This window comes from Varanus komodoensis, unplaced genomic scaffold, assembly GCF_004798865.1.
Source record: "Varanus komodoensis strain SLA01 unplaced genomic scaffold, ASM479886v1 scaffold107, whole genome shotgun sequence".
Taxonomy (NCBI): Eukaryota; Metazoa; Chordata; class Lepidosauria; order Squamata; family Varanidae; genus Varanus; species Varanus komodoensis.
In genome coordinates, this window is record NW_025335305.1 from 212,329 (window position 1) to 227,683 (window position 15,355).

General features: G+C 46.9%; 1 protein-coding gene across 2 annotated transcripts; it reads right to left on the reverse strand.

The window, feature by feature from the left end:
- Positions 1–281: 281 nt before the first annotated feature.
- Positions 282–15,161, reverse strand: ATF6B (activating transcription factor 6 beta). 2 transcript variants are annotated; one of them, XM_044419679.1, is made up of 16 exons: positions 15,030–15,161; positions 13,886–13,989; positions 13,261–13,342; positions 11,296–11,417; positions 11,083–11,212; positions 9,650–9,826; positions 9,205–9,386; positions 8,577–8,762; positions 7,428–7,519; positions 6,038–6,208; positions 5,413–5,520; positions 5,237–5,327; positions 4,964–5,034; positions 3,508–3,619; positions 1,432–1,516; positions 282–1,308 (listed from the first exon to the last, which is right to left on the reverse strand). In XM_044419679.1, the coding sequence occupies exons 1-16, from the start codon at positions 15,109–15,111 to the stop codon at positions 1,037–1,039; spliced, it is 2,067 nt and encodes a 688-aa protein (XP_044275614.1). In that variant the 5' UTR covers positions 15,112–15,161; the 3' UTR covers positions 282–1,036. The 2 variants fall into 2 exon arrangements, with proteins under 2 accessions (XP_044275614.1, XP_044275615.1); XM_044419680.1 differs by lacking the exon at positions 9,650–9,826.
- Between the last annotated feature and the right edge of the window lie 194 nt (positions 15,162–15,355).

The window sequence follows — 15,355 nt, forward strand, 5'->3', positions numbered from 1 at the left end:
GAGCCCTTTGGAGAGGAGGGCCTGGAGCAGAGATCCCCCCCTCCCCAATGGCTGTGGAGGCAGGAGCCATGCCTAGATGTGCCAGCAGGCCTGGCCCCACTCGGAGTAAGCACACTGCTTGAAGTCTTTTTGGTACTGAACCAAGGGCTGTTCCAACCTGTAAGAAGTCCCTTTTCGTAATACGTCTACCTCAGCACCAATAAGGTGCCCACAATACGGGTGTCAAGTGGAGCACAGCCCTCTTGTTGGACCAGGCGGATAAAAGCAGATTCAGAAAGGGCCAGGGTCACACTTTACATTTATTTGTAGCTATTATTTATTTTTTTTAAAAAGACAATGTAAGGGAAAACACACAAGGACCCAAAAGACCAGGTCTAAGTGCCATCAAGTTTTGGAAGGAGAGACACGTATGCAGACATGCTCGTGTTCTCTCTCTCTCTCTCTCTCTCTCTCTCTCGCACTTTCTTGTACACACACCCACACACACTCATTCCCCTCTGTAGAAAAGAGATCACCTTTTCCCTTGCGCGTGCGCGTGCGCGCGCTCGCGCGCTCTCTCTCTCTCTCTCTCTCTCACACACACACACACACACACACACACACACACACACACACACACACGACATGGCAGACAGCAGTTTAAGACACTCTCCCTCCCTCTCCCCCGTTACTCAAATGCTTTGTCTCAGCCATAAGGGGACAGGAGGGACAGGCCAAAATCTCTTTGGGACAGTGCTGAGGCAAGGCAGACGACACGGCCCCCTCGGCTGCAGACAGCGATCCCCGTGTTGGCAGCAGTGAGGAGAGACGAGGAGCTTCCCAAGAAAGAGGTGCTGGGGGGCGGGAAGCACCTCTGAGGAGAGGGCCCAGCCATCCCATCCAACAGAGGCCAGCGAGCAGAAGTGGTATGTCCGTTCCTCACACAGGCAGGTTCCACTGAAGGGTGCGTCCTCCTCCTGGCGGAGAAGCGCTGTTCCCAAGACCACGTACCATCCCGGCACAGGGGGAGCTCTCTCTACCCTCCCAGAGAGTCAGGCTACCCCCCTCCGTGCTCGCCAAGGTACAGGGTGCGAGGCGGGTGCTGCTTGGCTGAGGACAAGGAGGGCCGGTGGGACCGCAGAGCTGCGCGGGCTGCTTTCCCAGAGAAGGCCTGCGGGGAAGGCTGGGTGCGGTTGTCCGGGGCGGCATTCTGGCGCCTCAGGAAGGGGGGCACAGTCGAGCTCTTGATGTGGATGACGCGGGTGTCCATGACTTCACAGTCTATCTGCATCATCACCTCGTAGCCGAGGGAGGAATTGTACAGGCTTTCTGGGAAGGGAAAACAAAGCGCCCTGAAGGAGTGGGAGAGGGGTCTGCGTAGCGCTGCCCCAGGCTCTCCCACAGAACACCCCCCACAGCCATCCGCGCCACCCACACGCTTCTTCCCGTTACCGTTGAGGGCCATGGCTGGCATCACCAGTGACATTTTAGGGCGAGAGGTTTTGTTGTGGCTGATGGCGGGCAGGAGCAGGTGATCCTACGACAGACAGACAAAACCTCATCACCATCATTAATATACATTGCAGTGGATCAGGCGCGTCATTTCTAATTGCATCGTCTGACCCCTGCTGCCCAAGTAGGAGATTCTACAAGCAAATGCCTCTGAGAAAATTCCAGTTTTAAAAGTAAGATTCCAAGAGCCAGTGTAATGCAGCTTGGCCTCCTGGCCTGAGGGTAACAAATATATTTCATCTGATGCCTGTCAGAGGAGAAACCACAATACCAGGCCCTTGGATGGGAAAGGAATCCAGACAAAGAGATGCCCACATTAAATGCACAGCTTTGTCTTCTCAGCATTGTTAAAAAAAGCTTCAAAAAGGATTGGCTTCATAACCATATGGGGTAGCAAAGAAATGGAATTAAGCAAACAAACATAAATAGGCAGGCTACTGAATAAACAAACTACAAGGCACACCCCAAATCACAACACACAACAGGCATTCAATGAGAAAGCAAACTCGCAAAACCGGATGGAATTAAGGAAACAATTTTGCCTCACAAACAAATGGAAGAATAAACATGGTGGCACATATATGCTGCTACAGTCAAGGAAATAAGTAATAAATATTTATCTTGATAAGAAGAACTTTAGAGTTGAAATAAAATTGCTCCACAGTTTGAACTATGCTTCTCAGTTCAAACTGCGAGCAAAGTGAAAAATGTGGTCACAGTGAAAGGGTCATCAGTTGTGTGCCCAAGTTAAAAAAAAAAAAAGCCTCGATGTCGTGAATTGATTTGTCTTGGCTAGAATCGATTTGTCTTGTCTTGGACATTAGGGCAGCCACGACAGTGCTGGGGTAAGTGTGTTCGAAGCAAGGGGGAGTATTCTGCAAGGGATTAATGGCAATGTGCCTTTTACTGTAATTTCTTTTATTTAAACATTCACTGTATTTTTTGATCACATCTCATATATACCCTTGAACTTAATTTGTTTCAGGAGGCCGTATTTGCTGTTTAAATTTACCGAAATGGGTATTGTTTAGGGTCTAATTCACTTTCCATTATTTCTAATGGGGAAAATTGATTCTGATTCTGAATAATTCAGAGTTCAACGGCTTCCTGAAACAAATTAAGTTCAAAGTATTGTACCTCCTTCTACATAAAACTGCAAAACCAATCTAAAAATATATTCATTACTAATATTTTTATTTTGCTTTTTTCCTTTCAAGGCACTCGGAGCAGCTTAAATAATTCTCTTCCTCTCAATTTTATCCTCATAACCACCACCCTGTGAGGTAGGTTGGGCTGAGAATCTGTGACTGGCCCAAAGTCACCCTGTGAGCATCATGGCTGAGCAGGAACTAGAACCCAGATAGATCTCTGGAGTTCCATCCTGCACTCTTCACCGCCACACCAGCTCTCGCTTTTGTAGCTTCCAAAATATATATATGAAAGAGATCCGAACGTGCAAGCGCAGGATTTGCCTTCTTTGACTAGCATCTCCACTGCGAGGCCTGCAGAATCAACCTGGGAAGCTTGATACCAACTACCACTAAAACATTATGGAAGCATTTAACTATACTTAGAAGCCTCATGATGTTAAATGCGTTTGCATCTGTGCATGCAGGTGCTTTATATATACAATTTCTATGCTGATATATTTATAATTAAAGAAAGGCAAGAGGCAAATGAGAGAGTGTTCTGGCAGTAAGAATTCTGCATAACCCACATCAAGAGCTAACCCTAACCCTAAACTTGCTTTAGGATGTGATCTGCTTTTGTGAGAATTCCACGCACACATGCACAATGAACTGGTATTGGCAGTGTATTTTGAGAGCACCTCTGAATGAGGGCAAAATGTCACAATGCGGATCCCTTATCCTTTTCATTTCCTCCTTTATTAGAACGGCATGCCAGGAGAACTCTTTGTGCCTCAAAAATTGGAGCCCCACACAATATCAAGGCATGACTGTGCCAGCCACACAGCCTTCCCGGAGGCTCCAGGCCACGCCGGGATTCTGCACTCACCCTGCGGAAGGACACCACATAGAAGGTATCCTCTCTCCGGTCAATGGCATCCATGAAGTCATGCTCTTTATGGTCCGGGTGCTGATACACCTGCAGCTGACTCAGAGAATCCCTGGAAGCACAAAGGAGGAGACAGCGCAGAGAGGCCTTCTGTAAATGGGGTGAGTCTCCCACCCCTTACACACTTCAGTTATGGGCACAAGAATGGGGTCTGCACCGGGGAAAGGAAGGCGGTGAGCGAGCTACACAGAGAAGAGCATGAGGCTGCTGCTGCCATGGCTCAGCTGAGCCAAAAGGTCCACTTATAAGCTAGAAGCTTTGGGACAGATATTTAAGAGGCCAAAGGCAGGAATGATCTTTGGTGCTTCTCTCAGGGCAAACACGATGCCAGCGAGGATTGCAGATCATTACCAAGCTCCTTCCTACCCTGTGTGGCCTTGAGCTACAGCTGGGGAAGCTGGAAGGAGAATCAATTGGCCCCTTGGGAGAGAACATCAGGGAAAGCCAAAGGCTTGGACCCCGGAAACCTGAACAGAATTCCCTCTCTACAGTGGCCTCCACATGAGGATCCTGGCAAGTCACACTCTCCTGGGGTCGGTTCCTGAATAACAAGACTCATTCACACATGGATCACTCAACTCCTCAAGGGCTGCATGTGCAAATCATCCCCACATAAAAGGAGGAAAGTGGCATCTGTAACGCTACCTGGGCGAACAGACAGTCCCAGAACTATCACATGATATGGCAGCAGTCATCAAGCAAGTTGAAGAAATATTGCAGAAGCAAGGTTCTGCGAGTTGCAAAACCTTGGTTTCCCAATGTGCTCTAAATGGCAACAAGGCACAAAGGGAAAGAGAAACAACACAATGACCCACATAGTGTATAATAAAACCTTGAGTATTATTGTTGAACTGTGGCTTATTGTGTTGTCTGAACCCAGCTGTCCTAACAAGCCGTGGCTTGCTAATCATATACAACCCATGAAGAGAATCCATGGTCTGTTGCTGGGATGTGAACTGTGGGTTGTTCTCCATAGCTTGTTATTTAGGCAACACAATAACCCAAGTTTCATCAACAATTCACAATTCAATGACAACTTATGCGCAATCCTTGAGTGTGAGTTATCATGTATTTGTATTTTAATTTAGCATTTAATCAGCAATACTAATATATGATGAACAGAAACACATGAGGCACACATATACTGGGACAGATGCAGCTTCTGGGCAACCTGATTGCTAGAGCAAGGAGAAATTGCTCGAGGAGGCGTCAGTGGAAGCACTCATAAGAACTGAAGGAACTGGATGCATGGACTGCCCAGAGCCTATGGGAATGGGCTGGTATATAAATATTAAGATAAATAAAAAGATGAAGGAGGCCGGTTACAGAGGAGACCCATAATGGAAAAGCAAAAGTGCAAGCTAACTTAAGAGGGTCCAGCACAACTGCAGTTTACCTCTCTGTACGCCTGGGATGGCTGGCAGGCACATAGTGGGCGGGGCTTGGAGGATTTCGTTGTGGTTTGTCCTGAAACGCAGAGCACACAGGTCGAAGGCAAGGATGAGGGAGGCTGCAGCAAGAGAGGCATCGGAGCATCCCTCCCCCACATCGCCACCCCCACCGCCCCTGCAGAAAGCTGTATCGTCATCCTGGACGCCCCGTCCCGTCTCTGTGCTCATCACCCTGTGCACACGTCCCTCCCCTCCCCTCCCCGCCCGCCATGCCACACCTGACTGGCCTGGGCTGCCTTGTGCGACTGAGGGGGCTTCTTCCGGTTGGTCTGGTGTCGCCGGACCCAGCCACTGAGCTCGTCTGCCAGCCTGGAGAAGGAAGTGCCGGAACAAGGAAGTTGGCTTTATGGCGCCCAGCAAGCACTGCCACCAGACCTGCTAAGGTGGGACCTACCGGAGAGATTCAGTGCGGTTGAACTGACGGCAACCCGAGGCCAGGAAGAGCTTGTCCAAGTCCCTCAGCATGAGGTCCTTCGTCTCAGAGAAGGGAGCCGACAGGTTCCTGGGAGCGGGGGCAGGATGAGATATTCCCATGTTACAAATGGGAAACAGGCAGGCGCTTTATTCAGTTTTCTTAATTCCACCAAAGAATTCATTCTAATGTATCATATCACTTTCATTTTGGAGTCGTGGCTTTGGTATTCTCTCTCCAATGTACTGTGTTTTGTGTAAATTGCCAGCTGTTCTGGGATCTTGGTGTGGAAAGCACAACTTAAATGTGTTTTTAAAGAGTGGATTAACAGCAAAAGAAACAAACATGGACTTAAAAAGCAAATCATAGAGCCAAGAAATGAGGAACTCGTGCCAGGTTCATAAATAGCTCGGAAACACCGCAATATCAAACATCAGTGTCAAAACTGCGAGTAGCTAGACACCCACAAATAAATTACTGTTTGTTGATATTTCTCCCTCCATGTACAGGGGCACACTCCAAATGATTCGGAAGGGGGAAGTGCAGTCACTCCTTTTCTTCCTCATGCTGTTATCTCTTCCCTACCTGTGCCATGCACCCAAATTACCGGAATTGTGCCCTTCCTGGCCTGGTCAGGGCCTCCTCCTGCCGTTCCTCCTGCTGCTCCTCTGGAATGTCGTGAGATTCCTCTGGAATGCTTAGAAGGTGCCTCTGGGCTGGGCCGGAGTCCACATCCAGTTTTGATAGGTCCACCTCTGCTGCCTTGCGCTCACTGATGCTGCAGAGAAGGGCGAGCAGAGTCAACACCTTGGAGGTTCTGAGATTCCTCATCAGAGAGTTTTGGTCTGTGCAGCAAAGTTAATTGTCCTGACACCAACCGTCCCCATCCCACAGCGCGGAAGTAAAAAGGGGTGTTTCACACCACAGTGTACAGGCCACCATGGTTCTTCCTGAATCCGCCCAGATAGTTGGAGACAGGAGGATGAGGGCTAAAGCAAGTCGATGCAAACGCCACACAACTATCAGCAATAGCAAAAGGTTTCCTGGATAATCAACTGTCATCCTTCTGGACAGCAAAGCCGGTTAGATTTAACACCGCTGTGAAGGAATGCAGAAAAGAAGCAGGCGTACTGGAGCACTGAACCTCTGCCAGCCCAAGGGCCAAGTTGCTTTTTGGAGAAGCTCTTGGGAGCCCCATTCCAGGTATGGGTAGCAATGGAGACAAAAGAGAGTGGGACAAAAATAGAGCTCTTATAGCCAATTCTTAAGTTTTAAGAGAAGCATTTCAATAGAGGAAAAAACCCACAAAAATGTCAGGAAACTATGAAAAGATCAGCTGGGAAAAAGAGTAGGGAGGCAAGGGAAGGGGTGTGGCCATCTGAGGAATCTCCGCACCCTGGACTGGAATCCCAGGCCTCTGGCACTGCCCACCTCTGACATTCATGGTCAATCCATACAAAGAAGTGAGGGAAACTGGCATTAAGTATTTTTTCACCACTCACTGTAGCAAAAATTGTTACTTATTGTAGCAAAAAACTAGAGTGGACTCAAGCCGACTGAATTAGATGAATAACGCTTTGTCTTACTTGGAAAATACACATGGAGAAAATGAGTTCTGACAAATGGAGCCAAAGGCGAGTGCATAAAAGATAAGAAGAGCAATCCATGATGTGTGACTTTCTAATGAGCCCCTCACAAAAATGTTAAGGCCAAAAAAAAAAAAAAAAGTCCTGTGGAAGCAGATTTAATAGGCAGCCTATGATCTTGCAAGAAGAGAGTTGATCCCAGGTCAAATGCTTCCTGAACTAGTCTGGTGCGTTTAGCTTGATACCCAGCAAGTGTACACACGCCCAGAGAAAACATTGGCTAATCCCACTCTCTCTCACGCACACACACATTTCTTGGGGCTTCGGCAACTTCAGGACAAGAGAATGATTAGGCAGGCTACTTATTAACTAGACTGAGGATGAATTGCCCACAGAGCTGTGGAACCTCACCTGACAGGCCCAAAATTGAAGGCTATGAAGAGCAGCACAACCATGACGCAGATGACTTTCCTGTTCCCGGAGCCAAACTTCAGCTCGCTGTTCTAAAGGGGAAGAGAGAATTGCTTACTGCCTGTTTAGGAAGGCCACCGTCCTTCCACATGCTGGAACTGTATGTCAGTGACTCCATCGCTGGCCTCATGTTGTTATGCCACAGCACTAACACAACCCTAACAGACCTCCTGCTTGACAATTCACACAAAGGGGCCAAATGGCAACACGTCCAGCTCAACAAAGCTGTTATTCAAAGGACCAAAAAGTGTTTCTTAACGGCCTGCATCTGAGCTACATTATTTAAGTTTCAAAAAAATGGGAACCAACTGTTAATTTTTCAAGGAGAACATGCTGTTCTTCATTAAATGATGGATTAATTAACTGCTGTAATACTGAGATAAAACATACAAAACATTTACTGGGGGGCAAGTGCTATAACCTTTGTAAATTTTGCTATAGTTTTATTATGTTTTAATATTATTGGTTGCATTTGTTTTTCATACTGCAAATTGGCCTGGAGTTTGAGGAAGGGTGTTATCTAATAGTATAAATAAAAATTTAAATAAAAAACAACATAAATAATGCAGAGGAAATGTAAGCACTGCAGTTCTGGTGGGGCAACTGTTCACAGATACGTGTGATTTGTCCTTACTCACTGAAATGCATCAACACCCATCTGCCTGGCCCAGCCCAGCCCAGCCCAAGAAGCAATGCAGATCTGGGAAAGCAGCAAGTCTTAACCTGCCAATGTCCCCAGCAAGGGAAGGAAATGTCATCATCACTACTTCACTGTTTTTTCCTGCAAGGAGATGCAAGGCAACTCTCACCAAAACCAGGGCAAGGGCAACCGCATGTGCAGGGTCAGGCCCAGTGGCCATGGGAGGCTGAGCGGGAACAGCCATGACTCCCATGCTTAGAGTACACAGCCAGAGAAGGAAAATGGGGAATGAGAGGGGAGGTGGGCAAAGGATGGAGTAACTATTCTGGAGGAGAGCCTGGCTGGCTGGACCATAAACACAAGTGGTCCTTTTACAAGATGAGGATGCCCTGCCATGTCCTTGCAGGCCCCGCTTATACACAAAACCCTGTAAGCTGGCAGGTACTCACCTCATTCAGGACACAGTCCAGGCGGCGGCGGAGCACTGTGTTCTCCCGTCGGAGTCGCTCGTTCTCTGCCAGAGCCTCCCTCAGCCGGGACTCCAACCCTTGCAGGTATTCTTTTTTTTTCCGCCGTGACTGGCAGGCCGACTCGCGGTTCTTAATCATCCGTTGTTGCCTTTTTAGCACCTTGAGCTTGAGGGAATTAGCAAGGAAAAAAATGGAATTCATACATGCTCTAATAATATCACATACATACTGTAATAATGATCATTGAACCTTGTAAGCAGTGACGGTATTTCCCACTAAGTTAATCTACAGAATTTGAGGCCAGAGAAAGTGGCTACACATTACTATAAGATGCCTCCAAAAAGGCATGGTGGATTGACTGATCAATAGCTACTGATCACCCAGAAAATATTAGAACTTATCAAGCAGTCATTACTGGCATGCCCTTCCTGCGAAGCTCCTGTGGCCAGACCCTGTCGGAAGGCAGCGTGCTGACCTGATCCTACTGAAGCTGCATGTTGCTGAGAGGTGCAGGTGGGGGCAGGACCCTGGGGCAGGGCGGAGAAATTCCAGGCAGGGGCAGCAGAAAGACGGGGTCCGTGAGTCAACACTAAAAGCCACGACTTACATCTATCTCTTGGCTGCAGGGCCCTATTTGTGTTGGTGCGGGGACAATGGTTTTGGCTTCTGGTTTAGGAGCGGAGGGAGCCGGTTTTGCTGGAAGACTTTCTTTCACAGGAGACTGAACCTTAATCAGTCCCGACACTGGAAGATGCAGGAGGTCAGACTGAGAAATCACAACACTCTGTGCTGGAATCAAGGAAAAAAGAAGCAATGCCATGTCAATTCCATCCCCATGTCGGCCACATATACATCACAGGCTTCGTCCCTCAAGAAATGGTCCCTTCCCCACGTCATTTCAAGAAAAGGAAGATTTGTGGCCACAGAACACTTGCAGGCTGTTCGCTGCATTTGGCTGCAGTTCGACCCTGGATTTAAGTGTGGCTTTATTAGCCAAGCTCTGCCCTAGAGATCCCTTTGTTATCAGAAGAGAGGCTTCCTTCCCTGGTTACCTGAAATTCCTGGGTTGATCGTCTGTGACTGAGTTACAGGTACAGGCTGCAATAAGATGGTCTTACTCGACGTGGGCGCTGGCTGCACTGGGACAGTAGTTACAACAACTGGCTTTGGCTGAATAGGGGGCTTCCGGCTAAGAATGCTCTCGGCTTTGTTGGAAGTTGCTGGCTTCCCTGCGACAGAATGTGGCCATCAATGGAAAAACAAACACTCCCTTTTCTTATAACTCTCCTAATATTTGTCAGAAATTTTTCATGGATGAAAACAGAAATGACATGCCTATTTGTACTGGTGCAGGGACAAAGGTTTTGGCTTCTGGTGACATGCCCTCATTTCCAGAAGCAGCTTCCTTCCTGCCATCGGCTGTCTTGAGGTAAAAATGTCAGGAGTTGGCACAAACGAAGTGAGAACTGATAGATTGCTCCATTGTTTCATGCCAGCTCAAGGAGAACCAAGTGGAGAAAAACTGATGCTTCAACTAGACAATACGCCATTCATGCCATCAGCCACTATGCAAATGGTGTCTCACTTATTCTGTACCCAAGAATATTATTCTGAATACACATACACTTCATTTATGCCTTGGAAGCAAGATCCAAGCCAGCTGCTAGCAAAACCCTCAGCTGGGGCATTCATTAGTGTTACCAGACTCTCCAGAACTCCCATCACATGTCCTTAATTTTCGTACCAAGTAATTTCCACAACATTTGTTTAAAGTCTGATCCAGTTTCACACCACTTTCTATTTAACATATACCTCAAGCAGTTTTGTATTATCAAGAGAAAACAAAAACTTCAAGATGTCAATCCTGCAGGCAGTGAATGTCATGCATGTGCACAAAGAAGTGATCTAAGTAGTTAGGGGATGAATTTGCCAACTATTAGGGTTTTAACGAACACTGGGCTTCTGTGAGAAATTGGTTTGTTCTGCATTTATTTATTTTTATACCCCTTCCGGGTGGTTAACAAAAGTTACAACGAAACCAATGTTAAAAAGACATACACATTAATTTAAAAGATTTAAAAACCCATGTGTGAAACATCCATTTAGAGTTCCCCCCCTCCAAAAAAAAAAAGAAAAAAAGAAAAAGAAACCCCACACATGATCAACATGGAGAAGGGTTCCAGACTGTTGTCCGGAGGCAGCTCCAGGTGAGGCCACCCGGTGAGCAAGTAGGCTGGTCAGAAAGAAAGAAAGTTATATATTGACTCAAACAAACCAATATCCCTCCTGTTTTCTTAATTTGCACTGTATTTTTCTAGGCACTCATCTTTTTCTTCCAAAAAACATGCATGACCCACCAGCCCTAGAGGTCAGGTTGACTCACGCAGAGGCAGCTCGGGCTTTCGGGGCCTGACAGAGTCTTAGAGCCACCCAGCTCCTTGGAGCAGCTCAAGGTTCCACCTGCACCCACTCCTCTGTAAGGTACCTGGCTCAGGAGCTGGGACTACGCTGATGTGCACAGCACCAAAGGGAGGCGAGAGGACATCTCCAAACATGCATGGCGGTGTGGGAGGGTGCTCCGTTTTCACGCCGATCACTTCCACTGGGCTGGGGGCCTGCGAGGAAAGCACAAGTCTCAACTAAGAGTTTGAAGTGAAGGGACAAGATTCTCTCCACAAAGAGTTCTCTGACAACACACCTGCCCTGGTAGATCAGTGGAGTGGGAGGAAGAAGATGCTGCAGATGAATCAGAGGATGAGGCAGACAAATCGGAGCAATGAGACGAGGCAGGAGAGACAGGCTCAGACTTCACCTGCAGCTCTAAAGGGAAAAGGAGAACAATTTACGAAACATGCTTTCACTCCCAGCCAGCACATTCAAGAGACCGTGCTGCCACTCCCAACTATCTTCAAGGCCAAGATCATCCATGCTATTGCATTCCTGATCGCTATATAGCAGTATGAAAGTTGGACAGTGAAAACACCTAGCAGGAAGGATGGTGGTGCTGGAAGAGAACATTACAAATGCCCTGGAATGACAGAAAGACAAACAAGTGGGTCCTAGATCAAATCACGTCAGAACCCCTTTCTGGCTAATGGAGCAGGATATAAATCAAATAAATAAATAAAATTGCCCTGAAAACAAACATGACAGAACAGATGCTATCATACTTCAGGTATCTCATGAGATGGCAAATCTTACTAGGGAAAGTCATACACAGAAGAAGAACAGGAAAACGAAACAGGAGATGGATCAAGACCATAAAGGAAGCCACGGCACTGAATTTACAAGAGCTCGGCAGGGCAGTGAAGCACCAAACATTTTGGAGGGCACTCCCTTCATAGGGTCGTTGTAGTAAGTGCGGGAGAACTTTGAAGCACATAACAACAATTATCTCCTCTCTCCACCAAACAGCCTCATACATTTAATATTTCACCCCTTTCACTGTAGCCAGTGCCTGGCAACACTGAACCTTCAAGGAAACTGTGACCGCCATGGGGTTAAAACCTTGACATTCTTGCTCCTCGTCAGCTTTGGTAGCCGCCCACTGGTTCTGCAGGGATGACTAAATTTCAAACAACCCACCACAAGCCACAGCGTTATTATAGGAACACCCTAAAACAGATCAGGGATTACATTTGTTTAACCTCACATAACCTACACTCACCAGGTTCACATGACCCAATGGCCCCCAAGCAGGGGCTGCATATTTAAAATGGGGGTAGCAGGGGCCGTGCACACACAGCAGCCTCAGCATGGACTAAATAACCTTGAGTTAAATTATTAGGATAATTAAATTAAATTAAATGATCCTCAGGGGGTCATTTAGGGCTGCTCACACAAACCATGATGAGCTGTCTTAGTGTGCAAACAGCCCCAGTCATGATCTGGCAACTCCAACTCATGTCTCACACCTCAACAGGAAGGCAAATCCTCCAGCAGAATCGCTTGGGGAACCTGCCAGGCTTTCGTTATGCTCCTATGGACTCTGCCCTCAGCCACATGGTAATCAAGCAGAGATATGTTCCTAATCTGCAGTTGTAATTGACTTCTGCTAGCTGCACATAGAAAACTGGTCATTTGTTATAGAAATTAAAATGAGGAAGTTCCAACTCAATTTCTTGTGAAGACCAAAATACTGCTGCGATTCAAGGCAAGTCTGAGGAGTTGCTGAGAGCAAGTGAAAATGAATTCTGTGAACAAAGCTTGTCCACTCTATTAAGTATTACTGCCTCACACTGGGGGTGGTTCTGGTGATATGCACTTACCTACCTAGAAGCACTAAAAATAGCTTCCTAACTGAGAGTGTGCTGCTTAAAAGAAGGAAATGAAACCTAATCTAGAGGTCTATCTAGAAAATAGAGGTTGAATGGGTATCGGTCAGGATGCACTATGAGTCTGATTAAGCCCAAGGTTTTTCACTTTGCCTGCTTGTGGCTCTCTGAAGTCTCACTAAGAATTTTTAAAGCTAGAGCTCAGTCCCAGAAACTCCTGCATGCAAATATAAGTTAATGCCAAGACTGGTGATTTTTCTGTTTTACACTGAGAAGGCAGGCTATCCTAACATGGACCGCCTCTCCTGAGTATCCTCCCACCACATCCACACAGCTCTGCACCTCTTGTGTTCTCAATAGCCATCCCATAGGTTCCAAAAAGTACTTACCTGGGAAAAGAGAATCTTGCAGTGGGTCCCAAGGTGGGTCTGGGGGCATTGTTTCCATGTCCAGGTCAAAACCATCACCGAGCTGCAGTCCAGAAAGAAAAGGCAAAGAAAACAAAATTGACTGCATATGTAAATAAAATAAATACATGTGCATGCATCACACACACACACACACAGTGTGCCCCAGGCAAGTAAATGACTGCATCTCTCTGAAGTAGAAAAGTCAACAAAGGATGAGAATAAAAAAGGGTGTTGCTGTGTGACAAGGGTGGGATTGTTGGTTTGCAAAGCCAGAACTTGTAGTAGAATATGCTAATATAGAGCTTAGTGCTGCATTTGATAGCATACAGCTTCTACAAACTATTCTAGGCTCAGGACTTGCCTTTGCAAATCTAATAGATAAAGAGGTGCTCAATAAACACAAATACATATGCAACCTCAGAACAGTTTATAAAGCAGAAGAGGAAGGGGTGAGAGTGAGTAGGCTGAAAAGATGAACTGGGCTTATGTTTGTGTGAAATTGTGGAGAGTGAGAAAGGAAAACATAAGAGGCTTTGAAGACACGAGAACATCCTTTTCGCTGGAAACCGTGTGACACAGAACAGCTGTCACAGAACTCCCTCACCATAGAATGGACACAGCTACCATCCACAATGCTGCGTTCAAGGCAGGGAAAGAGTTCAGCTGCCACATCTCTATCATCATCCAAGCAGCTGTAGAGGCCTGCATCTGAAAGGAGAAGGTACAATCAGTGGGACAACTCACACGTGTAAACATGCTTTCACCCATACCCCAAACTACAACCAGAAATAGGTTTGTTTATTAAGCAAAGTCTTGACTCCACCTTGCTTCACACCACCCAGATATAATAAAAACATAGGGAGTACTTAGAGGGCTATTCAGTGGCCTATAGATTTGAAAATTAAAAAATAAGTATGGAGCTAAATAACTTACTATATAACCCACTCACTTTTAGTTAATATGATTTTTTTCATTTTTACAAGTTTTATTTCATCTACTAACATGGTAGGCAAAAGTACAACTCCCATAAGTTCATTCTATGTAGCCAATAGTTGGGGATTGTAGAATTTACAATCCAAGTTATCTGGAGAGCTTGAGGTTGCCTACCTCTGATCTATTATGATATTTTATTTTTTTCTGTTCATGTTAGAATAATTTTCTTCTTTACCTGTTGCTGTTTAAGCAGTGTGTTCTTTCAAATATAATGAGGGCCATACAGAAAAGGCTGCTCCCTTTTTCTCCTCCAATAGACCTTGTGAGCTGCAATGATTAAGTGACAGCAGCTCCTCAACAGCTATAGCCAATGTGCCTGAAGGTGGGTTACAACCCTCCCAAACAAATAATATGCAACAAGTTTATTACTGCACAAATGTTCATGAGCTTCATCAGATGCATAAGTGAAAAGAATTCAACCATCAGCGCTTCTCCCCATCGTGGATGACCAAAGATTGGGAGGACTACCTGCTGCACGCAACTTGGGGGCTCAAAAGCCCTGCCCCAAAGAACACTTCACCGGATGTACGCCAGACAAACATTCAGCTGGTTGGGCCTTTCCCCCACCTTGGAGGTCCAGAAACTGGAGGGCCACTACACCTGTTTAATATCTGCCTGATCGAGGGGAAAAGAGGCTTTCTCCCCCTGTTTAGCCCCCCTCCGACGCAGCGTCCTGCTCCAGCGCCCACGCCCGCCCTCCTGCCCCAGCCAACCGCTCGCTCCCCGTCCTCTGCCCGGGCCCCGCTGCTACGCACCCCAGTCCTCGCTGCTGAGCAGGTTATCAGCGCGGAAGCGGCTCGAGTCGCTCAGCAGCAGCTCCGAAGCCAGCACCGCCATCTTCCTTCCGCTTTCCCTGCACTACACTGCCACTGGCTCCCACTCAACCCCCGCTGCCATAGCAACAGCTCAGACCAATGGAAAGACTGATCCTGTACTCCTCTGGCCAACCACAACCGGGGAGGCGGGACACGGCCTGAATATTCACCAACAGAAAAGAATTATGTTACGGAAGCGTAACAGGAAGGAACGCATGCGCCAAGACCGATGGACGCACATGCAACACGCACGAGTAATGACTATT

Bases quoted from the DNA above. Each gene is read 5' to 3' on its own strand.
- ATF6B (XM_044419679.1), bottom strand. From the start codon at position 15,111: ATGGCGGTGCTGGCTTCGGAGCTGCTGCTGAGCGACTCGAGCCGCTTC. The intron at 13,990-15,029 runs GTGCGTAGCAGC...TTCTCCTTTCAG, and splicing joins GCTCAGCAGCGAGGACTGGG to ATGCAGGCCTCTACAGCTGC. The intron at 8,763-9,204 runs GTAAGTCGTGGC...AATTCCCTCAAG, and splicing joins CCTGCAGCCAAGAGATAGAT to CTCAAGGTGCTAAAAAGGCA.